The sequence below is a fragment of the Dermacentor variabilis genome, unplaced genomic scaffold (genome assembly GCF_050947875.1).
Source record: "Dermacentor variabilis isolate Ectoservices unplaced genomic scaffold, ASM5094787v1 scaffold_12, whole genome shotgun sequence".
NCBI lineage: Eukaryota > Metazoa > Arthropoda > Arachnida > Ixodida > Ixodidae > Dermacentor > Dermacentor variabilis.
In genome coordinates this window covers 7,527,840-7,551,091 of record NW_027460280.1, presented here as the reverse complement: position 1 = coordinate 7,551,091, position 23,252 = coordinate 7,527,840, and the positions used below count along the sequence as shown (strand labels likewise).

The 23,252-nt window shown below is 46.0% G+C and overlaps 1 protein-coding gene across 2 annotated transcripts in view; it reads right to left on the bottom strand.

The window, feature by feature from the left end:
- LOC142566308 (uncharacterized) overlaps positions 1 to 23,252 on the bottom strand; it is a 951,081-nt gene that overhangs the window by 252,782 nt on the left and 675,047 nt on the right. For both annotated transcript variants that reach the window (XM_075677216.1, XM_075677215.1), the window contains one exon: positions 6,514 to 6,575. In XM_075677216.1, the coding sequence (XP_075533331.1) occupies positions 6,514 to 6,575 (62 nt within the window). The remainder of the gene's footprint in view (positions 1 to 6,513; positions 6,576 to 23,252) is intronic.

Sequence of the window (23,252 nt, the reverse complement as noted above, 5' to 3'; positions counted from 1 at the left end):
ATGAATAAAAGCTGACGCGCTTGACTAGCAGATGAGATTTCGACGATCGCCGACTGTATTCGCCGCTATCGCTGTGCTTTGAGTGTAACTTGTATTTGTGTGCACAGGTCCAACCAATAAAAAGTTAATGTTGGATCTGTTTGGTTCTGAACTAGGCTGTCTTTTGTGGCGAAGTTAGCCCTAACCATGTCTGTGATGTACCGCAGCGCATCGTCTCCTTCGTAGATGCTACCGTCATCTTCATCCCAGCCATGTGTTCTTGCCTCGCTATGTGCCGGTGATCCATAAATGCTCCTTACGTATCTTTTTTGCCCTTTGCCACTTGAGACCTCATATAATTAGCATGCCGTCGATCATGTTGTGACGCCCCTCATGTTCATGTTGTGAGGCTTGTCAAGACGTGCACGTCATTTTCTACTGTAGCTGTCAGTGACGGGTTGCCGCGACGCAATAAAGCAAAGTAAAACTGCAGCGGCAATCAAGCAGCGACGCGGCATGAAGAGACGAACGCACCAACTTCGAACAGCGCAGCAACCATCAGGCCACGCGCGCGCACGCGTCGTCGCCATGCACACGTTTTATTGCAATTCTGTGAACATTCAAATGGCTTGCGGCCGTCGATAATTACAGATACAGCTTTCTTTAGTTCTAATACGTTTCCTGAGGAACGTTGCTCACATTAATTATACAATTTACGTGTGCGACAGAACGCCTTGTGGCGAAAGATGTCTAGAGGTGTTCGCGTTCCAACTACCGCACAGATTGGTGCACAGAAGAAGCTGTATTACAAGACATCACGTTAGAACGAGAGAAAAGGGGGTTAACCGAGAAGCCCACTTTTTATTAATCGTATCATGAGAAGCCAACAAAGACACCAAGGACAAAATTACCTGTACTTACTAATTGAATTAAAGAAATGCCGCAGGTGGTGGTACGATCCCACGTCTTGGCATTGCGCGCATAACGCACACGTAATCCGAAGAAGTGGGATCGTTCCCCAGCTGCGGCAAGTTGTTCATTCATCCACTTTGATTGCCATTATTTCATCATTTCTTTAATTCAATTAGTAAGTACAATTAATTTCCTCTATGTTGTCCTTGGTGTCTTTGTTGGCGTGTCAAGACGTCAGGTTAGACAGCTTCGCTCTCTGGGACCAATTGTAACACAGTCCCTGTTTTGCCACACCTGCTGGCGCTGCGGCGTCCACTCACGCCACGCCGGCCGAGCAGAGCATTGGGCGCGTGCGCAACCGGAGGCCGACAACAGGGCGCTTGTGTTCGGGTGCAATGCACACTGCCAGCGCAGCTGTACTTGGTGTAATAGCACGCACCTATCGCATTCAGTTCTTCGCTCTTGTGGAAAAACTTTGATATTTAGATAATCAATCAATACAATGCTCAAACGGCCGGATTCCAACAAAGGATCTCTAACACAGAAGCCCGACAATCTAACCATTACACCACGGACGCTTTCCCCCACGACGGCGTGCCTCATAAACATATCTCGGTTTTGGCATGCAAAACTCCGGAAATTAGTGAACATTAATCAACGCATCATCATACGTCAAAATGAGTGCTGATTCCGAAGACAGCGCATTAACAAATTTCAGAGTCCGACGCTCATCCTACGCGTGCGGTGAGCAATGACTCCGTCCTTACCTCGTTCAGGAAGACCTTGCAAGGTGGCGAAGCTAAGCCCATACGCTCAAAACATGGCGCTTCATCTGCACTTGATGAAGAGCCATTTGTGTAACTATGGGACAATTCCAGTGGAACAAAAAATAATGTGTCACCATATCGGTTAAAAATAGATAGATCAAGTCATTTTTGTTCTCGAAGGCGCGAAATTTGGTTTTGTTGGCAGGTCATTAGAGCTGTTTTTCCAAGTGGCCCGCTATTGGACTCCATGGGCGTTTCAAGCTGTAAGCGCGCGAAGCGATGCACCAGGCGGTACGATTGTTGCACATTCTTTGGAGGTTGACGAGAAAGCGTTGGGTGCTCGTCGTACGCCAACGTAGCTAAAGCAAACAATCATCGGGCGGTCGTAACTGACTAATTTTGACTGAACACGTTAAGAAACCATGAAATCACCCGTGCCACCAGAATTCAGGCAAACGTTGACAAGCGAAACAAGACGCGTGACGTCGGCGCATTGTAACAGGTGAACTTTACGAGCGCGCCTTTCTGCATACTTGGATTGCATTTAATGTCATAGTGGCGTCAACGCCCCTTTCTATAGCGAGCACTTAAAAAGGGGTGTTCATTGTTAACGACAAAGTAACATAGAGTTGCATTTGCTCTCTCCGCCACGCGTGCATAAAATTGATTAGTAATTTTATTTTCGTTAAATGAATGAAATTTTGTCTTGTTTTCTTTAAAAAAAACTCACTGTTTATTCCCCGATGCTACAGTCGCGCTTCAGTCGCTGCTCCCATAACAATCCTTGCTGATGGCAGTGGAAACAGCTTGTGAACCACCCACCGCGGTGGCCTAGCGGCTATGGTCTTGCACCAGGTCGCGGGATCAAATCCCGGCCTCATTTCGATGGGGGCGAAAACGCTCCAGTGCATTGCGGGCACGTATAAGATCCACTGCTGGTAAAAATTAATCAGGAGTCTGTCCACTACGGCGTGCCTCATAATTAAATCGTGGTTTTGGGACGCAGAACTCTATAATTTAGGTTCTGAACCATTATTCTCCCGAAGCTTCGCGGCCTATTAGGAGTGTGTCCGTCATGGACTGCGACGCCGGCGGTTGAATCACCTTCCAACTTTTTTCGAATCCTGTCTATGAACAACCTTGTGTTTATCCATTGACTATATATATATATATATATATATATATATATATATATATATATATATATATATATATATATATATATATATATATATATATATATATATCAGTGAGAAGAACGGGGGTTAACCGAGGGGCCCGATATTTATTAGTCATATCAAAAGAAGCCAACAAACACTGACACCAAGGACAACATAGGGTAAATTACTTGTGCTTGATAACCGAAATAAAGAAACGATAAATTAATGGAAATTTAAGTGGATGAAAAAACAACTTGCCGCAGGTGGGAACGGAACCCACAAACTTCGCATTTCGCGGGCGAAATGCGAAAGTTGTGGTCTTTATTTCGTTTATCAAGCACAAGTAATTTCCCCTATGTTGTCCTTGGTGTCAGTGTTTGTTGGCTTCTTATGACTAATAAAAATCGGGCCCTTCGGTTAACCCCCTGTCTTCTCATTGATTACATAACGACGGTCTCGAATCCGGCAACACTGATGCCTTCAGGTAGCACATGTGGGTTTACTGACTAGCTGCCTTCACCCAAAAAGATCACGTTCTCGTGACGCCTGCGGCAAAAAGGACGTTCCACGTCCGCCGCCAAGGTCTGTGAGTGGTGGCGCTGGCTAATACTGCCAAGGTTCTACTAGGACACAAATACCCAAGAACGTAGATGGGAAAACAGTGCCGCGGTAGCTCAATTGGTAGAGCATCGCACGCGAAATGCGAAGGTTGTGGTTTCGGTTCCCACCTGCCGCAAGTTGTCTTTTCATCCACTTAATTTCCATTAATTTATCGTTTCTTAATTTCGTTTATCAAGCGCAAGTAATTTCCCCTATGTTGACCTTCGTGTCAGTGTTTGTTGGCTTTTTATGATATGACTATATATATATATATATATATATATATATATATATATATATATATATATATATATATATATATATATATATCCCCTTCTCTTGGTATCCATTCTGTAACGCTAATGGTCCAACGGTTACCTAACTGGCTCATTACATCACCTGTCCAGCTCCATTTTTTTTTCTTGATGTCAATTAGAATATCGTCTATACCCGTTTGCTCTCTGATCCCATTCGCTCTCTTTGTGTCTCTTAACGTTATGCCTAGTATTCTTCGTTCCATCGCTCTTTGCGTGGTCATTAACTTGTTCTCAAGCTTCTTTGTCAGTCTCCAAGTCTCTGCTCCGTATGCCAGCACTGGTAAAATGCACTGATTGTGCACCTTCCTTTTCGATGATAATAGTAAGCTTCCAGTCAGGAGCTGACAATGTCTGCCGTATGCGATCCAACCCATTTTTATTCTTCTATGAATTTCCTTCTCATCATCAGGGTTCCCAGCGATTAATTGACCTAGGTAAGCGTACTCCTTCACAGACTCTAGAGGCTGACTGGCGATCCTGAACTCTTGTTTCTTTCCCGGGCTATTCATCATTATCGTTGTCTTCTGCATATTAATCTTCAACCCCACTCTTACACTCTCTCTGTTAAGGTCCTCAATCATTTGTTGTAACTCGTCTGCATTGTTGCTGAATAGAACAATGTCATCGGCAGAGAGAAGGTTGGTGAGATATTCGCCGTCGATCTTTACACCTAAGCCTTCCCAGTTTAATAGCTTGCATACTTCTTTCAAGCACGCAGTGAATAGCATTGGAGAGATTGCGTCTCCCTCTCTGACCCCTATCTTTATAGGCATCTTCCTGTTTTTCTTGTGTAGAATTAAGGTAGCTGTGGAACTGTGTAGATATTTTCCAAGGTATTTACGTAAGCGTTCTTCATTACGTAATGCCTCTATGACTGCTGGTATCTCTACTGTATCAAATGCTTTCTCGTAATCTATGAAAGCCCTATAGAGAGGCCTATTCTACTCTGCGGCTTTCTCGATAACCTGAATAATGACATGGATGCCATTCATTGTAGAGTATCCCTTCCTCAAGCCAGCCTGTTCCCTTGCATACTTCTGCATGTTTGCATACTTCTAGTGTTCTGGGACCTTTGCAGTCGATAGACACTTCGTAGAAAGAACCGCCAGTTATCCAAGCATTATGTCTTCTCCAACCTTGGTTAAATCGACTGTTATTCCATCTTCTCCTGCCGCTGTTCCTCGTTCCATGTCTTGCAAGTTCCTTCAGACCCCACCGCTATATATAGGAGGAGTTTCTGTATCCTGCTCATTATTGATTTCTAATCGAGGTATCCTGGCTCCTCTGGGTACTGTACAGGTCAGTATAGAATTCTTCCGCTTCTTCTACTATATCTTCAAGGTTCCTGATGATGTTACCCTGCTTGTCTTTCAGTCCATACATCTTTGTTTGTCCTATGCCAAGTTTCTTTCTCACTGATTTCCATCTGCGTCCACTTTTTACGGCTTCTTCAGTCTTTCTCACGTTATAGTTATCTCTTGAGGTGGACACTTTCATTCTTTGTCGTTTCTTTATTAGGTCCTCTAACCGGCCGTGGTTGCTCAGTGGCCATGGTGTTGGGCTGCTGAGCACGAGGTCGCGGGATCAAATCCCAGCCCCGGCGGCCGCATTTCGATGGGGGGAAATGCGAAAACACCCGTGTACTTAGATTTAGGTGCACGTTAAAGAACCCCAGGTGGTCGAAATTTCCGGAGTCCTCCACCACGGCGTTCCTCATAATCAGAAAGTGGTTTTGACACGTAAAGCCCCATAATTTAATTATTAGGTCCTTTGTTGCTTTGGAGAGATTGTTTACTGATAGCCTTGGTGCCTCGCCTGCCACTTCAATTGCTGCCTCTGAAGCCAGCCTAATTACGGTTTCATTCATTATCTCTATGTCACCTTCATCTGTCTGTTTTAAGGCTGCATAGTCGTTTGCAAGTACCAGCCTGAATTCGTCTTGGTCGAGGACGGCAGTAGACTAGGTGGAGCGATGAAATTAGGAAAATCGCGGGCGCTACTTGGAATCGGTTGGCGCAGCACCGAGCTACTTAGGGATCGCAGGGAGAGGCCTTCGTCCTGCAGTGGACATAAAACAGGCTGATAATGGTTATATACATATATATATATATATATATATATATATATCAGGGAAGGATAGACTAGCAAGAAATAGTTCAAAGAATGGAAGGACGTAGTAAAAATAGCAGGATTTTATTTACTGACGTTTCGGCTGGGTCCAGCTTTCATCAAGGTTGTGTGTATATATAACCGGCGAAAGAAGCTATATCCGACATTAGTAAGATCTTGATGAGGGCTAGTTGGTTGTTGGCTAGCCCTTGTCTGTGGTATTTGTTTCCTCGTGTCCTTGTTTTATTAATGCTGTTCAACCTCAGTTCTATATATCAGACAAATCGGAGAAATGGCTAAGCAATACTTCGCCTTTAAAAATCAGTGCATGGGCGGCACAATCCGCTCGGCAGAAGAATAAAAAAAAGCGACACCTAAGAGACTTGCCATGAAAAAAAATACAAGTGCGTGAGATACGCTTCTCGGATGTATCTTTCCTTTTTCGCGTTTTCTTATTTGCTTATTTTGAAGCACGTATTTTTTCGTCACTGTCAAAAGAACACGTGCTTTGGTCTTAGATTGCGCTTTTTCTATTGTTGCACTTGGCTGGTTCTGCCACGCAGGGGCTCCCTTTTGTATTTGTCAAGTTGTCCAATGTATATTTCACAAATAAGCTCGAAGACAGAGTTCTGCGTTCATTGTGGGCGCTGTGAAACCCGAAGCACGTACCTGGCAGACTGCACTGCAGGTACACCACCAGGTCGCTGCTGCAAGGCCCCGGCGAAGAAAACCTGCGCAGACGCAGCGCATGCGATCAGTGCCTTCGCCAACCACCGTGGCTTTCGGGGCCCGCCTCTTGTCGAATATTAGTGGCACAAAACTGTTCCAAGCCAGTGTTCCGTGGCCTGCGCCACAACCTGGACGGTCGTCTCGCCCGGTTCATTGTGTTGGCAAAAGGCCCGGCAATCCATTCCAAGAAGCTTTGTTTAAATTGAAGAAATTCCAGCCACTACCGGAAACAGGTTTCTCTATTTTATTCACGCCTTCAAATTATTCATAACTGCCGAAAGTAAGCAACAAAAAATCAGTGCGCACATAAAGCTTACAATCTCGGCAGCTCCGTAACAAACACTGCAATTTCGCCAACTGCGCCACTGCATTGACACCAAGAGCGCTGTTCATATAAATTGTTACTTTTCGCTTCCCGAGAAATCCTTCTAAAAATTATGGGCGTTCTACTGCACTACAGCAAGAGTTGCGATGCCGCTAAGTAAACTTATGGCGCGGCGCGTTATGCTTAACTCTATGAAAATTACTGTAAGAAAGGTCCATGACAACAATTATTTACGAGTGGAACAAACTTAACATCATATAAATTACGCACAGTTTCAGTGCTTCTCCTGCCAGACAGAGAACTCAACCTGTATTTCCATTGTGGCACTATTCATGAAAAATAACAAAATAGAAACATGCTGGAGCAAGAGAGTCTTCTAAAGTGGATTCATGCTAAGCACTTTGGTCTGACAGATTGATAATTAATTAATAATGTGGGATTTATCTTCAAGCCATCGTGTAACAAGTGCAAAAATTTTAACCTGTGCACTTGAGATCGGCTACGAAAAGCAGCGAGACCGGCGCGTTGCACGAGTGCATTGCCCTTTGATGGCCATAACAAGACAACGGACCACTTTGTGTCCGAAGAGCTATGTTCCAGAGCTGTGAAGAAACGGGACTCGATTGTGTTGCGCCGCACACCCGCAGTGTTGTCGCTGGACTGATAGCGCGGCGGGCAGTGATGACCACGAGAGAAGAGCGGTCCCGACCGTGCCGGCAACTGTAGGAGTCCTGGCGGCGCGCAAGTGAACCCACGTATGGCGCGCTGGTTGTCCATGAGTCGAGCCGAAAGTTTACACACGTGTTTCCAATGTTAATTTTGCTGAAATGAAGTCTCTTTGTGAGACCATTGATTTCAGTTCACCTAAATCTAGGTTGGATGCTTCGTTGTCTTCAAGAAACGTTGCTTGTGATTTGCCTATAGATTCGTGTCCTGAGGTCTCGTCCCTGACCGACACCCTTCATACACTTGTACTAAGGGAGGTCACCTTGGAATTAGCATTTGTATTGACCACATGAAACGATTGTCTGCAGGCTGGTCACTTCTGAAGCTTTGCGGTCTTCAGCACCTAATGACATCCACGTTCCGTTGTTTAATCCTTAATGAGCTGTTACCACTATTATGATCAGCAAACTCGATATTGAAAGTGGTGATTTAGTTTGGATTTTTGCACGTCCCTAGCTAGAATGGTGAGGTAATCTTACGCGATTTTTCCGTTTCTTTGTCGACAAACTGCGGAATAATTGTACGATAATTGAAAGATGCCACCGACTAAAAATATTTAGAAATGGTCACACGTGCCCTGTCAATTTAAAGCTTCTAGATTTGCACAATTTGATTGACGTATTGAGAAATGACCGTAAGCACACGATGTCAAATGTCATTATCAGCGAGAGTCTTTCTGCTTGTGCAGGAAATGTCAACAGAAATATGTGGGACACCACTGGCTCTTTCCGAAATAACAGAAACACTTAAAGTTTAAGGTTTGAGCGTGTATTTATTAACAAGGTGCGCCAAGACTGAGATCATTGTATTAACAGCTTAGTGAACATCGCTAGCCATAGTTGTGCTGCTTCCTCCTAACATTGTCCTCACCATTCACATTGACGCTGGAATGACTGAGGCGGAAATGTTTGCAGCATAAATAATAATTCAAGAAGCTTGCTTAAGAAGTTTCCAGGCTTAGTTCCCTTAACATCGTGTTATTTAGCGCAAGTTGCTGCAGTACTTGAAACCTCGTCGCATTACGACATATGCGATGTCGAAATTATTTTCCCCGGCTTTAGCAGTGTCCGTTGCGACAGAAAATATAGAAAAGGTGGTAGTATTGCTGCATTCTTTAGGTCTGACCATAGGTCGGCAAAGTCACTCACGAGTCGGCCCACTAAGATTCTGACCGGCCCGTGAGTTTGAGTTGCAGAGTAGGATTTTGGTGCGTCTGAGTACGAACCTAACTGAGATAACTCAGGCGAACATGAATACGAATGAGGCGCACTGAATAAATCTCTGGTAGGTCTGAGTGCAGTGAGTTCGGCTGAATAAAATTTTAGTGAATCTGAGCACGAGTGACCCATGAGAAAAAGTTATACTTTGCCTGTTGGTCTCAGTGAGTTGTGCTTATTATTGCGTTAGAAACTGCGTGGACAGTCGAGGCGCAATTTTGCCGTTGCCAGGATGTTCTGTATAAAGGGCGGTGTCGCTGCGCGTCCTATGCTGCTTGTACGAATAAAAGCACGCGAGGAAAGCCGACAGTCGTGGCTCAATCTATCGCTCGCGAAGCGGCGATCAAACGCGTGACGCAGTGTGACGTTTAAGCCCGGTATAATTATTGTTTTCCCGTTTTAAGTAGTTTGAGCTGGCCGATGTTCGTTGCGCATGAGTGCTTGTTGCAGTAAGATGGTAATTGAACTAAACTTTGGAAGTACGTAGGCAAAAGTAGCAGTTTCGCCAGAAATACGAATCATCGATTGCGATAGCAAATTAGTAGACAGCTATACGAAGTAAGCATAGTACTATTATGGGCTGTATAAACTTGGAAACATGTGCTTACCAAGTGAATTAACAAGCCTGGTGTCAGCGCGCACAAGCAAACGTGAACACATCACGCTCAATAAGCGCGGACACTTGCTGGTGTGAGCAACCGCGGCATCAGCAGCGAGCGAAGTGCGGTCTGTGAACGAAGGTGTGACGTCCGCCTGCAGGTCCCTGCGCGGAGGCGGCGAGCGACTGAGTACGCATCTGCTGGCGGAATCGAAGCCGCCCTCTCGCTTTCCTCCTCATATCAAGGTTGAGCCGCGATCCGCTTGCGCCCGGTCGCTCAATATGCGACGCCTTTCGTGCGACGCCTGCCCGCCAGGTTGAGCCGCGATCGCGGGCTTCCCCTCGCAGCATGCGACAGCGTCCTTGAACTTTACACAGAACATCACGGAAAAAATGCGGCTGGAGTCTCCATATAATTCTTGTCGCAATAATATGGTTCGCATCGTCTGCATTAACCATAAGCGCTGGACTCGTGTAACGCTATTAGTCCGCCGTGTGCTTCGTGTGATACGCCAGTGTCTAAAGTGTACTACAGTGCCATACGAGCTGTGTTTGTCCTGTGCGCGTTCGCTCATCAAAATCTTTGTACTGTGGCTTGCGTGGAACAATTTTTGGAAAGTTGTGCGGTCGTGTGCTGTAGTTCGCAGGAAAGAGCTTCGGTGCCGCGGTGCCTGCGAGACGACAGAGCATTTGCTGACTTCACATCTTGAAAGCTAAGCATGTCTGGCGCTTGCGCACATTTTTGTAGCTTACTGTTCGTGTAATAAGCTTTCCCAGTTGAAAAACACAACAGGAAAACTTTCAGCCTGTCGTATTTTGGAACGCTCTGCATCTGACGTTCTGTTGTCCGTAGTGTTGTCCTGTAGTCGGAAGTTCTGTAGTTCTTGGTCAATATTTAATTAAAAATTGACAGACACTTCTTTACGGCTGTGCAAATTTGTTAGTGCGAAAAAGAAAAATATACAAGTCAACAATGTTCCCGCCGGGGACTCGAACTTGCGACCAGACGAACCCAGCATCTTACCACTGCACCACACCGAGCTTTTTTTTTTATTACATGGAAAACAAAACTGAAGGTATATTACAAAGTGGACACAACTACACACTTAAAAGTCGGGCAAACACACACATGCATCCAACAAGTGCATCCAGTCTGGCGGAGGTTCCTGCGCAGCGTACACTTTTTCTTTGGCGTGGTGCAGCCTACTTTCGCGAAAGTGCCACACCACACCGAACATGACTGTAAATGGACATTTTGGCTCTGTGAACAGTAAGAATCTCTGTCTGCGTTGGTGTTTGCATTTTAAGAGCCAAGATGCCCTTTCACACCACCGCGTCAAGTGCCGCATCTCTAGAAGAGCAGAAGTGTTGTTATCATTTACAAGTACATCGTGAAGTGCTAGAACATCAATTTTGCTTTACGATATCCCTATTAAATTAGAAATTCAGATATAGACAACAGCGACCGGGGACACTATTAGGGTTGTTACTGCTAATTTTGACAGCTGTCTCGCTCTTTACACTTTTGAGCGCGCATATAATTTCTGTGTTCAATGCAAAATAACTACATAAACATTCGTGGATGAGTGTTGATTCTGATAGCATACTGGTTTCTCACGGCAGCGCTGTGCCAGAATAATGAGACCTGAGCGAGACAGCTTTTCATGCAACTTTGTGGAACAACCCAAAAATTCATTTTCGCTTCGCAAAAGCTTATGCAATATTTCTAGGAAATTAAATAATGTGTCAGCGTAACGGCACATGTAAGTCCACAGGCCTGTCTGCCGCATCTTACCAAATTAAACAAATCGGACACATAGCCATTTCCGCAGATGGTATGATTTTGATCAGCGGCCCATTTTGAGGAGGCGTTGCTGGTGCCTCTTCGTCACGGCACAATTATAACAATTGGCCACGCCGACTTTAATACCGGTGTCGGTGCTATCAGCACTGCCGGCTTCAGAGAAGCACGATTGAATACCGCGCGAGTGAAAAGTAACGTGTACACCACAGATGCGAAACTGGCATACAATTTTAAAGCGCCGCGACTGAAACCGCTTCTGTCGCGGCGTCAGAACGCGTCGCTGCGACAGAAAGCGGTACATTTCTAACACCACGACAGAAAATGTATAGTCGCGACAGAGAGTTCCTGTTGCAATATGAGAATCGCTGTTGCGATAGAAAGTTGCGGTTGCGACTTCATAAACTCTTGGTCCTCACGACGGAATGTTTCTGTTGTTTCTGGCGTTACGGCAGAAATTTCTGCCGTAACGCCAGAAATTTCTGTCGTAACTACAGACCCCTCAGGAACTTCTGTCGTACAGCAGAAATTTCTGTAGTTGCGACAGGAATTCATGTTGTCTTCTTCAACTGGGTTGTGCAAGGAGAACAGAAGCTTTTCGGAACGTAGGCTGTTCATACTGCTGTGCACGTTTAGCAAGCAGCTTCACGAAAGTTTCCTTGAAATATATTACTTCTTACCGCTAGCATTCTGTAGTGAAGTGTATGCTACCACCGCTAATTGCTGCGACTAAATGGGCAAACACTTATGTAAACGCTGAAAGTTACTGTTTTTTCTGTAGAATTCCAACGTGAAAATTGCTTCCGTATATATGCATTTCCGCATGGTACGTGTGTAATGTATGTCAATGCGTAATTGGCAGCGCGAGTTGTCGCCGCGACTTTTGACGCTAGAGCAGACATTAGCATGTGCGAAAATTTTTGTGTATATCCAGTTCAGTTTCAAGCCCAGCGTCTCTGGAAACAATCTGTACTGTTTGTTTTCTTGGATGCCCTCACGTATTTGTCCTCTATATTGTACGGCAGATATAGGCCGATATTTACACGTGCTTATCTTTATCGAGTGACTACGTTTCACCACCTAACAAACGTTATCGCACAGCGCAGGACGTGCCTGCATGTATCGGAAGTTTCTCGAATGTTATCGATGGTTCTATCCGTTGTCTGTTGTGACCGAAGCTTGTGTAATCGGATTTCATGTATGCGCGACGCGAGTGGTGTAGAACTTTCTGGAATACACGCGGGCACCAGCGATTATTCAGGAACCTTCGATGACTGATGTATAAAAAGCGACGCGCTTTACCCGCTGATCAGATTTTCGACGACCGCCGACTGTGTTCGCCGCTGTCGCCATTGTAAGAATGTAGCCTGTTTTTGAGGGCAGAAGTTCGCCCAATCAAACGTTGGTTTCGTCATTCCCAGTTTGTCTGCTTTCTTCACCGTCACTACCACGTTACATCTGGTGGAGGTGCTAGTGCGTTCATGTACCGAACGCCCCTGCAACACCGCGATATAAGCCCGAGGACAAGACCAACATCGCCAAAGACCAGCGTGCCAGCTGCAGTCTGCAAGGACTGCCCCGAGAGCTTCGGCCAGGTATTGCCAGGACGACCGTGGCCGGCTCAACAACCACAATGGCAGCCCCAGCGTCACCCATCGTGCTTCAACAACCCAGAGAGCCCCCTACCTTCCATGGAGCTACGTCTGAGGATACGGAAACCTGGCTTGAAACCTTTGAAAGGATCTCGAAGTTCAACAACTGGACCTCTGAGGATAAGCTACGACATGTTTACTCCTCCTTGGAAGATGCCGTGACGACTTCGTTCGAGAACCGGGAGTCCACCCTTAAAATGTGGGACCTTTTCCACAGTAACTTCTTGAGGACGTTCACGAGCGTTGTCCGAAAAGAAAGGCCGGAAGTTCTGCTGGAAACTCGAGGGCAACTACCCAATGAGACCATCGCCATCTTCACGGAAGAGATGACCCGTCGCTTCCTGCACGCCGACCCGGAAATGTCCGAAGAGCAAAAGGGGCATTTCTTGATGCGAGGCGTAAAGCAAGAACTTTTCGCCGTATTGCTGCGCAACCCACTGAACACCGTAGCTGAGTTCTTGACAGAGGCAATGACGAATGAGAAAACTCTATAAATGCGCACTAGGCAATATAACCGCGAAGTGCCCACGCCGCAGTGCGCCATCCAAGCACTGAGCTCCGGTGACCTTCAAGAGACCGTCAGGGCCATTGTGCGCGAAGAACTGCGCAAGATGTTTCCGTCATCGCAACCTCAGGTGTCCTCAGTCACTGACATCGTCAAGGACGAAATTCGACGATCACTGGGCGCTTCCGAAGTGCAGCCTGAATCACCGCTTCCTATGCCGGAAGCGATGACCTACGCCGCCATCACCCATCGCCAAGGTCCTCTCCGCGACAGCGCCACGGCCCTGTAACGTCGCAATTCGGTCGTCCACCGCTGCCACCGCCAACACGCCCGCCCATCGCCCAGCACAGCCACACGATGAAGACGGACGTTCGGAGGACCCCCGACCACCGGAAGCTCTGCTATCACTGCGGGGAAGCCGAACGTGTCTACCGCCGATGCCCATACCGCGAAATGGGGCTGCGAGGGTTCGCGGTCAACGCTCTGCGCCCGCCGCAAGGTGAACACCCTCGCGATTTCGCCGACTATCTCGCCACTACTCAGTTGAGTCCTCGACGACCCTCCCGTTCGCCATCACGAGGCCGCTACCTGTCGCCGCAGCGCCGGCCATACACTGGCCTAGCCCGGGGCCACTCTGCGAGCGTATATCCGGAAAACTAAAAACAGCAACCAATGGAAGTGTGGTTGCTGTTCGTCGAACTGACGAAGATCCTCGGCCGGCGACGAAGACGCCGAAAATTCTGTCTAGACGACATCACAACGAGAAGCAGCCATCCCGCCGAAGTCTCGAAGCAAAGATTACGCGGACAAAGGACAACCTCACGACGCCACGTACAAGCCACAGGTCAACACGATGCAGCCGTGATCCGACTCCAAGACCTAACTGTAACGCAAGAAAAAGAACCACCGACCCCGACGTGCTTCTCGACGGCCACGCAGTCAACGCCTTAGTGGACACAGGAGGCAATTACTCTATCAAGAGTGGACCCATCGCCGCCTAGATGAAGAAAGGCTGCATAGGAAGGCCCTGAAATTCGGACCACTGGAGGACATCTCATAACGCCGACTGGAATCTGCACGGCAAGAATTACCGTTCATGGCCGGACTTACCTTGCAACCTTCCTTATCCTCGAAAGGTGTTCCCGAGACATCATTCTCCGCATGGACTTCCTGAACCAACACGGTGCAATCAACGACCTGAAGTCGATAACGCTGTCGGAAGGTCAAGTTATACAGCCGGAGAGCTTTGTAGCAACCACGCCTTAAGCGTGCTCGTAGATCAAGTGAACATCCCGCCACGCTCTGGCATTGTTATTTCCTTCAGACCAAAACACCCGCTGACGTAGAAGGCATCATCGAGGGCGACCAACGTCTACTGCTCGACCGTGAAATTTGCGTCCCAAGAGGGATCGCTGGACTCTACGAAGGGAAAGTGTCGTGTTCCAGGGCTTCTGTGAAGGAAGAAGCAGACTGAACTTGTAACATGCTTTATTGCATGGCAGCAACTTAACTTGACCAAATGGCAGCTAAAGAATATAAAGGACAAAAAGCACACCACAGCATTAAGGCCAGCGATTATATACTCATAGTGGGCGAGGATGATGTGATCGCGATATGGGCCGCGTGACAGAAAGGGAAACACTATCACACAAGTACACGTGTATAAATATGCGAAATCCCCCTCCTCACTTATTTTGTAGACACCAGTATGACCACAACAGTTTATGGCACATAGCGCTCAGGTAGGCAGCGCTGTCTCTATGGGTAACGATGTTCCTTAGCAGAGTTTGAAGGCTCCACCGGTTCGCGCTGATTGATCGCCACACTGTCGTTACCGGTTGAAGAGTCGGTAGCTGGGACCTGTACCGGAGATCCTTGATGGCTCCTCACGAAGGGTAGATCGAACACCGTGGTGTCGGTGTTATCCTTGCGGATGTCGTTTTGGTGACGCACCCACTGGAAAACACCACATGTAGTCACTACACTTAAACGGTATGACACTGCAAGGCAATTCGGGCGAGAACTGTTGCACAGAGCCAATTTGGTACCGGTCGGAAGTTGCGCACCCGAACGTCATCACCCACACCAAACAGTTTCCCGCAACATAGGTGGCGACTTGTCTGATGAAATTGGCGCTGTGACACTTTGTTCTCGACCGATGGTCGCACCAGGTCTTGTCTGATCCGTAGGCACCGTCCCAAGAGCAAGGTGGAAGGGGCTTCCCCTGTCGTAGCATGAGGCGTATTACGATCCGCCAACAGGAAGTCTGCTAGTTCAACAGTCGCTATCCTCGGATTGGTCTTGCGAAGCACTGCCTTCAAAGTTTAGACAAAAAGTTCCGCCAATCCGTCGCTGCTTAGGTGACACGGTGTGGTCCGTACGTGTCTTATACCTCTTTGTTTGAGGTAGACTGGGAATTGTTCATAGATGAACTGGCTTCCGTTGTCGGACACCACTGTTTCTGGAAAACCAAATCGGTAGAAACGTTCATGAATGCGTGCGATGGTTGCTTCTGAAGTAGTAGTGGTCACGGTACATACCTCTGGCTACCTCGAATGAGCGTCGACTACCACTAAGGAACACATTTTATGGGACCTGCAAAGTCACCATGCAGGTGCTGCCATGGACGCGTCGGCCAGGACCAAGGAGGGAGCGGTGCTTTCGCTGTTAAACTGCGTGTCTCAGCGCATCTTTGACAAGCCGCAACACATTTCTCTATGTTATGGTCGATATTTGGCCACCACACATCGCTTCTTGCCAACTCCTTCGTGCGCACCGCCCCTAGATACAATTCATCTAGATAAATTGACGAAACTTTTGTGGTACCATAACACGCGTTCTAGGCATGACATAACCTCGATATAAGGAAAGCTCTAGTCTCCTGTAGAATAATGGTTTCATGTTTGCAGACACGTTAGTCGGCCAGCCTGACAAAATGGGCTGTACTACTTGACGAAAAACTGGATCACGCGCAGTTTCTTCTGCATTATGTGTACTGCAGACAGGCATGGCTGCCTAAACGCAAAAGCAAAGAATTTTCTTCGGGGCCATCCCTGCCAGGTTGCTGAACTGGTAGACGCGATAAGCAATCAGCGTCCACATTCTGGGCTGAACGCCGATACCGCAAAGAAAAAGAATATGCAGAAGGTGTGACTGCCCAGCGCTGAAGTCTGGCGGCTGCTATCGCTGAAATGCCTGTTTTGGGGTGAAATATCGTGTCAAGTGGTGTATATTCTGTGAGCAATATAAAATTGCGTGCGTAAACGTAGTAATGAAACTTCTTGACACCAAACACAAGAGCTAATGCCTCTTTCTCTAGTGGGCTATAACCTTGTTCAGCTTTTTTCAGTGTGCGTGAAGCATACGCTATAGGATGAACTTGTCGTTGTGAAATGTGCGAAAGAACCGCACCTATTCCATAGGCGGAAGCATCACGCGATAGCTGCACTGGCCAACTGGGGTTGTAGTGAGTCAAAATAGGCATTGACGTTAACAGTTTCGTTACACATACCAACGCACTCTGACAAGCGGCATTCTATTCCCAAGCTTCGGTCTTGCGTAAGAGCTTGTTCAGGGGAAACAGTTTAGATGAGAGCTTTGGAACAAACTTTCCATAATATTTTTATGAACCCTAGCCGCGACTGCAGTTGCTGCTTATCTGTCGAAGTCGGTGCATTCGTGATTGCGACCAACTTCTCATCTGTCGGCCGAACGCAGACTTTCGTGATCACATGACCCAAGTATCGCACTTCATCGTGAAAGAAATCGCACTTGGTGACAGCCGTTCCAACACCGCTTCGAAGGAACGTTCCGCTTCCGTGCGGCCCGCGACCATCGAGATAACACGTCACGCTGTTCAGTCCTTTCAGCGCGTTATCCATAATACGCTGAAATATTGGGGGAGCTGACGAAGTGCAAACGGCAGGCGGTTGACCAAAAATACACCTCCGTGTGTTCGACGTGAGATATTGCTTGGAGTCGTCATCCAGTTCGACCAGCTTGTACGCTCTACTTAGGTCTATCTTAGAAAAATGTTTTCCACCAAAAGTGGAAGGCAATTATTCTACGACTGAAAAGGAATGCCTTGGCATCATTTGGGCTACATAATATTCCTCCCTTACCTATATGGCAGGCCATGCAAAGTCGTCAGCGACCATCACGTGTTGTGTTGGCTTGCTCACTTATAGGACTCATCAGGACGGCTAGCACGGTGGAGCTATAGACTGCAAGAATATGACATCACTGTAATCTACAAGGCCGTACAAAAACACTCTGATGCCGAATGCCTATCATGCGCCCCCATTGGCCCACCGCTGCAAGAAGACGAGGATGACAACGCGTTTGTTGGAATAATAAGGGCGGAAGACTTCGTTGAAAAGCAACGAGCAGACCCGGATCTAAAAGGCCTCGTTGAGTATTTAGAAGGAAATACCGACGTTGTCTCTAGGTAATTCAGGCGCGAATAGCCTTCGTTCACGCTTCGAAACAACGTACTCGTGAAGAAGTTCTCACCAGTCCGCGCCAACTCATTGTCCTGTGGCCTGCACCCGATTGTTCAGGATTTCACTCGGCAAAGTTCAGTCCATGGTGTTGTCTTCCTTACATCTCTTTTTAATGCCGGTTACGAATACGATGTTATTGATGGTATACCTGACCAGAATGCTGTGTTCATTGCAGTTTCAGGCATCGTCCATAGATCCCGCTATATCTACGGCATATTTCCTGACTTTAGCCGCGTTGATGATTTGGCAATAACACGCCGTACGCGATTCTTTTCTTGAGTCTGAACTAATAAGTGCCACTAGTGATACTAATACCTTCACAAGTTTCTTCGAAAATATTGTAGGTAAGTGTATCAAACTTTTTGTTCCTTTAAAAACAAAGAAAACAAACACCAAAATTCTTTGGATGACTAGGGACCCTTTGCATTTATTACGTCGTGTGGCCAGATTACGTCGATCGAAACGCTCTGGTGACTCAACAAAACGCATGCAATTCGATAGCGCTAAAATGAAGTCTGTTCTAAAATGGTTGCTGCAAAAGAATTTTATTACAAGGTAATCTTGGTGAAATTAATGACCGCTAATCCCCGTAGATTTTGAAAAGCTGTCTTACCACCTGGGTCATCCTCGGACACGTTAATAATTAACAATGTTGCAGTTTCTAATTCGCAGACAATAGCTTCTTTTTTTAACACCTACTTCCACTCTGTCTTTACGACTGATAACTCTGTAACCGGTGTTTTCGATTCCGAACCATACTCTCCAATCGACAATATATCACTTTCTACTGAGCGTATACTTAACCTAATCCTAAATTTAGACACTACGAAGTCGCGTGGTCCCGATGGTGTCCCGACAGTTTTTTTCGTTCGATACTCTCTTTGGTGCATCAGACAAGTAACAATTATCTTTAGAAAATCTCTCTCAACCACCACCATTCCTCCCTCGCGGAAACGTGCTTCATTTTTGCCCTTATTTAAGTCGGGTAACGTTCAATTGTTATCTAACTATAGGCCAATCTCCTTAACAGCACACTCATGTAAATTACTCAAACACATTATCTCTAAGCATATAGAATTTCTTGAAACTAACAAAATTTTATGCACTTTCCAGCATGGTTTCAGAAGTGGCCTTAGCACTATAACACAACTGACAGAATTTGTTTATGACATCAACAGCTCTTTAGACATAGCTAACTAGATTCATGCTCATCTTATAGACTTTGCAAATGACTTCGACATTGACTCACACCCTAAATTTATGCACAAGCTGTTCGCTTTACTAAAAACGCATCTTTGGTTGTCTGGATATCGGACTTCCTGTCCCAGCGTTCGTAATATGTATGTTTCAACTCTACTAACTCATCCTTGATCCCTGTTTAGGTGTTCCGCAAGGCTCAGTATTGGGTCCTCTTTTATTCCTGCTTGATATTAATGATCTTCCCCTACACACCTCAGTTAAAATACGCCTTTTTGCAGATTATTGCGTTTTATATGACACAATTAGATCTCCTACTAATCATGTTGTCCTCAACAATTATTCTGCTGACTTCTGTAACTGGTCCAAAGCATGGCAAATGAATACTAACTTTTCCAAAACTGTTTCCATGTCCTTTGCACGACGCTCATCGCCTTCCTTATTTGCCTATGCCTTTAACAATATTACTTTAAATAGGGTCTTCGAATTAAAATATTCAGGTATCCTGCAAAAACACGATTTGTCATGGTCGAAGCACATTGATGTCACCTGTAACAAGGCCCTTAAAAGACTAGGTTGCTTACATCGTACACTGCGTCTTGCTCCTCAAGAAACTAAACTTCTTACATATAAAACCCTCGCTCGCCCCATCCTCGAATGTGGCTGCGTTGTACGGAACCCGTCCAAACACTCTGACGTCAAAAAACTAGAATCAGTGCAAAAAGAGGCAGTGCATTTTGTTTGAAGGTGATTTGACAAGGAATTTTCGCCGTCTAACTCTCTTCCTCTACTTGGTTTTATTCCTCTTGCAACGCGTCGCAAACTTGAATGCCTGAAATTCCTTCACACGTTAATCAATTCTCCAACTTTTTCCAAACTCTCATGTACGAGGAGTCGCCATGCTCTAAATATGTCAACTTTTTTTTCCCGCACTGATTCTTTTAAACACAGTTTTTTCCATCAACAATTGAAGTCTGGAACTGATTACCGGGCAACATCGGTTCACTACCGCTAAAACAATTCACACAAACTTTTTATAAATGTTTGTATTTTTGTTGTTCATACCACTCGTTCAATAGTCTCATTGAGGCTGCAGTATGTATAACTAAATAAATAAATAAATAAATAAATAAATAATTAGACTACCTTCTTATTGTCCCATCAGCACTGCGTCCAGTAGTACTGCACGCCCTACATGATGATCCGACCGCTGGGCACCTCGGACTTTCCCGGACGCTATCAAGGATACAGGAAATGTATTACTGGCCGCGCCTGACCGCCGACGTCGCCCGTTACGTCACGACATGCCGAGACTGTCAGCGACGCAAGACACCGCCGACAAGGCCAGCGGGATTACAACAGCCGATCAAGCCTCCTTGCCGACCTTTTCAGCAGATCGGGATGAATTTTTTGGTACCGTTTCCTACGTCAACATCCGGAAATAAGCGGATCGTCGTAGCGACGGATGACTTCACCCCCTTCGCTGAAACTAAAGCTATACGGAAAGGTAGCACAGCCGAAGTGGCGAAATTCTTTGTCGTGAACATCCTGCTGCGACATGGCGCCCCAGAAGTCCTCATCACCGACAGAGGAACGGCCCTCACAGCACAGCTAACCGAAGCCATTCTGCAATACAGACAGTCAAGCCACAGGAGTACAACTGCCTCCCACCCGCAGACGAATGTTGTTGCGGAGAGCCTAAACAAGACCCTCGCCGACATGCTGGTAATGTACGTCGAGGTCGAGCACAAGACCTGGGATGCCGTCCTGCCGTACGTAACGTTCGCTTACAACACAGCGGTGCAAGAAACAACACACAGTGGGCTTGGCAACAGCGCTTCGGGAACGATGCTTCAAAATCCGTTCTGCTTCTCGGTGCAGGTTCTCGCTGCCCTGATCACAGCATGGTCACCGCACCGTGCTTGCGCATCTGACGGACTTCATTGCCACAATCTTGGTGACAGAGTCATCGGGGTATCAGTGGACGGTGACACGCGCGAGATCAGCGAGGACATCACGCCTTTCGTCCGGACATCTGCGCTTGCGCCTTCATCTGTGACGTCTCATGACGTGGGACTTCCAGCGCCCTTAAAACGGGTCGCACTGCGAGTTTCTGGGCTTGGCAGCAGCGCTTCGGGAACAATGCTTCAAAATCCCGTCTCCTTCTTGGTGCAGGTTAGTTCTTACCTACGAAGTGCTATCGTTGTGACAACCGTTTGCTGATGCTGCTGCCATGCCCACTGCTGTTGTATGATATGCTTCCGCTTGTGTTGAATCTTTTATCATGCGGCGATATTGAGGCAAACCCAGGTCCAACTGAGAAGGAACTCTTGATAAAGCTACTTGATGTGCAGAATAACATGATGACCACCATGAATAGCCTATTATCGAATCAAAATAGAATGGAATTAGATATAACGGATATAAAAAAAGACTAAACGGTTTTGAGGCTACCTCGTCTGTTCTGCAATCTTTAGAACAAGAATTTAAAAAATGTGCAGTCATCTGTCGCTACGTTGCAAACACAGGTGTCATATTTACAGAATAAGCTGGGTGACCAACAAAATAGAGGTAGACGGAACAACCTGATCGTGTACGGGCTACAGGAACATGACAATGAAATAACAGATAGCCTAACAAAACACTACAAAATGATATTTTCAAGGATAAGCTGGGACTCAGTGTTAGTGTTATGGAGAGGTGTCACAGACTATGCAAAAAGAACAGAAGAGGCCGCCCAGTGATAATTAAATTCTTGGATTATCGTGAGAAACTAACCATTCTCAGGTCTTCTTCAAAGTTAAAAGGAGCCGCCGTGGTTGCTCAGTGGCTATGGTGTTGGGCTGCTGAGCACGAGGTCGCGGGATCGAATCCCAGCCACGGCGGCCACATTTCGATGGGGGCGAAATGCGGAAACGCCCGTGTACTTAGATTTAGGTGCACGTTAAAGAACCCCAGGTGGTCGAAATTTCCGGAGTACGGCGTGCCTCATAATCAGAAAGTGGTTTTGGCACGTAAAACCCCAAATATTATTATTATTATTAAAGTTAAAAGGAAAGAACCTTTCCTTAACAAAATATTTTTCATTAAGAGTGCGTCAAATACGAAAAAAATTATGGCTAAGTGCGAAACAGGAAAGAGAAAATAATGCTAAGGTGAACTTGTTCTTTGATAAGTTAAGCGTGGACGGCGTAATGTTTGGCTGGGACGAATCTAAAGATAAGCGCTTTAAACTCACTAAAAAGAAATGAATTGACAAGATAAGCAATAGGCCCTTCACAATTCTTAACATGAATTGCCGCAGTGTCGTGAATAAGACTGTCGAGCTTGAGAACATGCTTTTTTTACTAGACCCCGACGCGGCCGTACTAACCGAAACTTGGTTAAGCGATGATATATTTGACAGTGAATTTGTACCAAAGAATTATAAAGTGTTACGTAGGGACCGGGATAGAAGAGGGGGAGGTATTGCTGTACTGTATAAATGTTCTATTATGATAAGTCAATGCCTGATGTTCCGGATGTAGAAAGCATACTTTGTAAATTATACGTGAATAATTTTAGATATATCCTTGCAGCTTTGTACAGGCCTCCTAACTCCACTGTTGATAACTTGGAGCGCTTGTCAACTTATGTGCATTCATATTTAACGCGAGAAGATAAATTAATACTAACCGGAGATTTCAACCTGCCAAATATCAATTGGGAAAGTTTTTCTTCGTATTCAGTTCAGAGTGCGGGAAGTGTTATGACTGATATAGCTTTTAACTTTGATCTACTACAAATTGTGAAGGATTTCACAAGAGTTCAAAATGATTCAAAGTCCATTCTTGATTTGTTTTTTGTAAGTGGCACCATAAAAGACTGCATCTCATGTACAGTAACATCTGGTATTTCTGATCACAAAGCAGCTATCCTGACGTTGAAAAGTGCTTTATTCAATCGAACCAATAAGGTTCAAGATTTTCCACATTTTTCAAGAGCACAGGATGACTGTATAATAGATGCGCTTGCTTTTAACTGCGATCACTTTAAAGGCCTTGATTGTAGTGTAAACAACCACTGGTTTTTTTTCAAAGGCCTCATTTTTGATTGTGTGGAATGCTTCGTAACTAAAATAGTGAAGAAATCCGAGCGCCGCAATCTATGGATATCG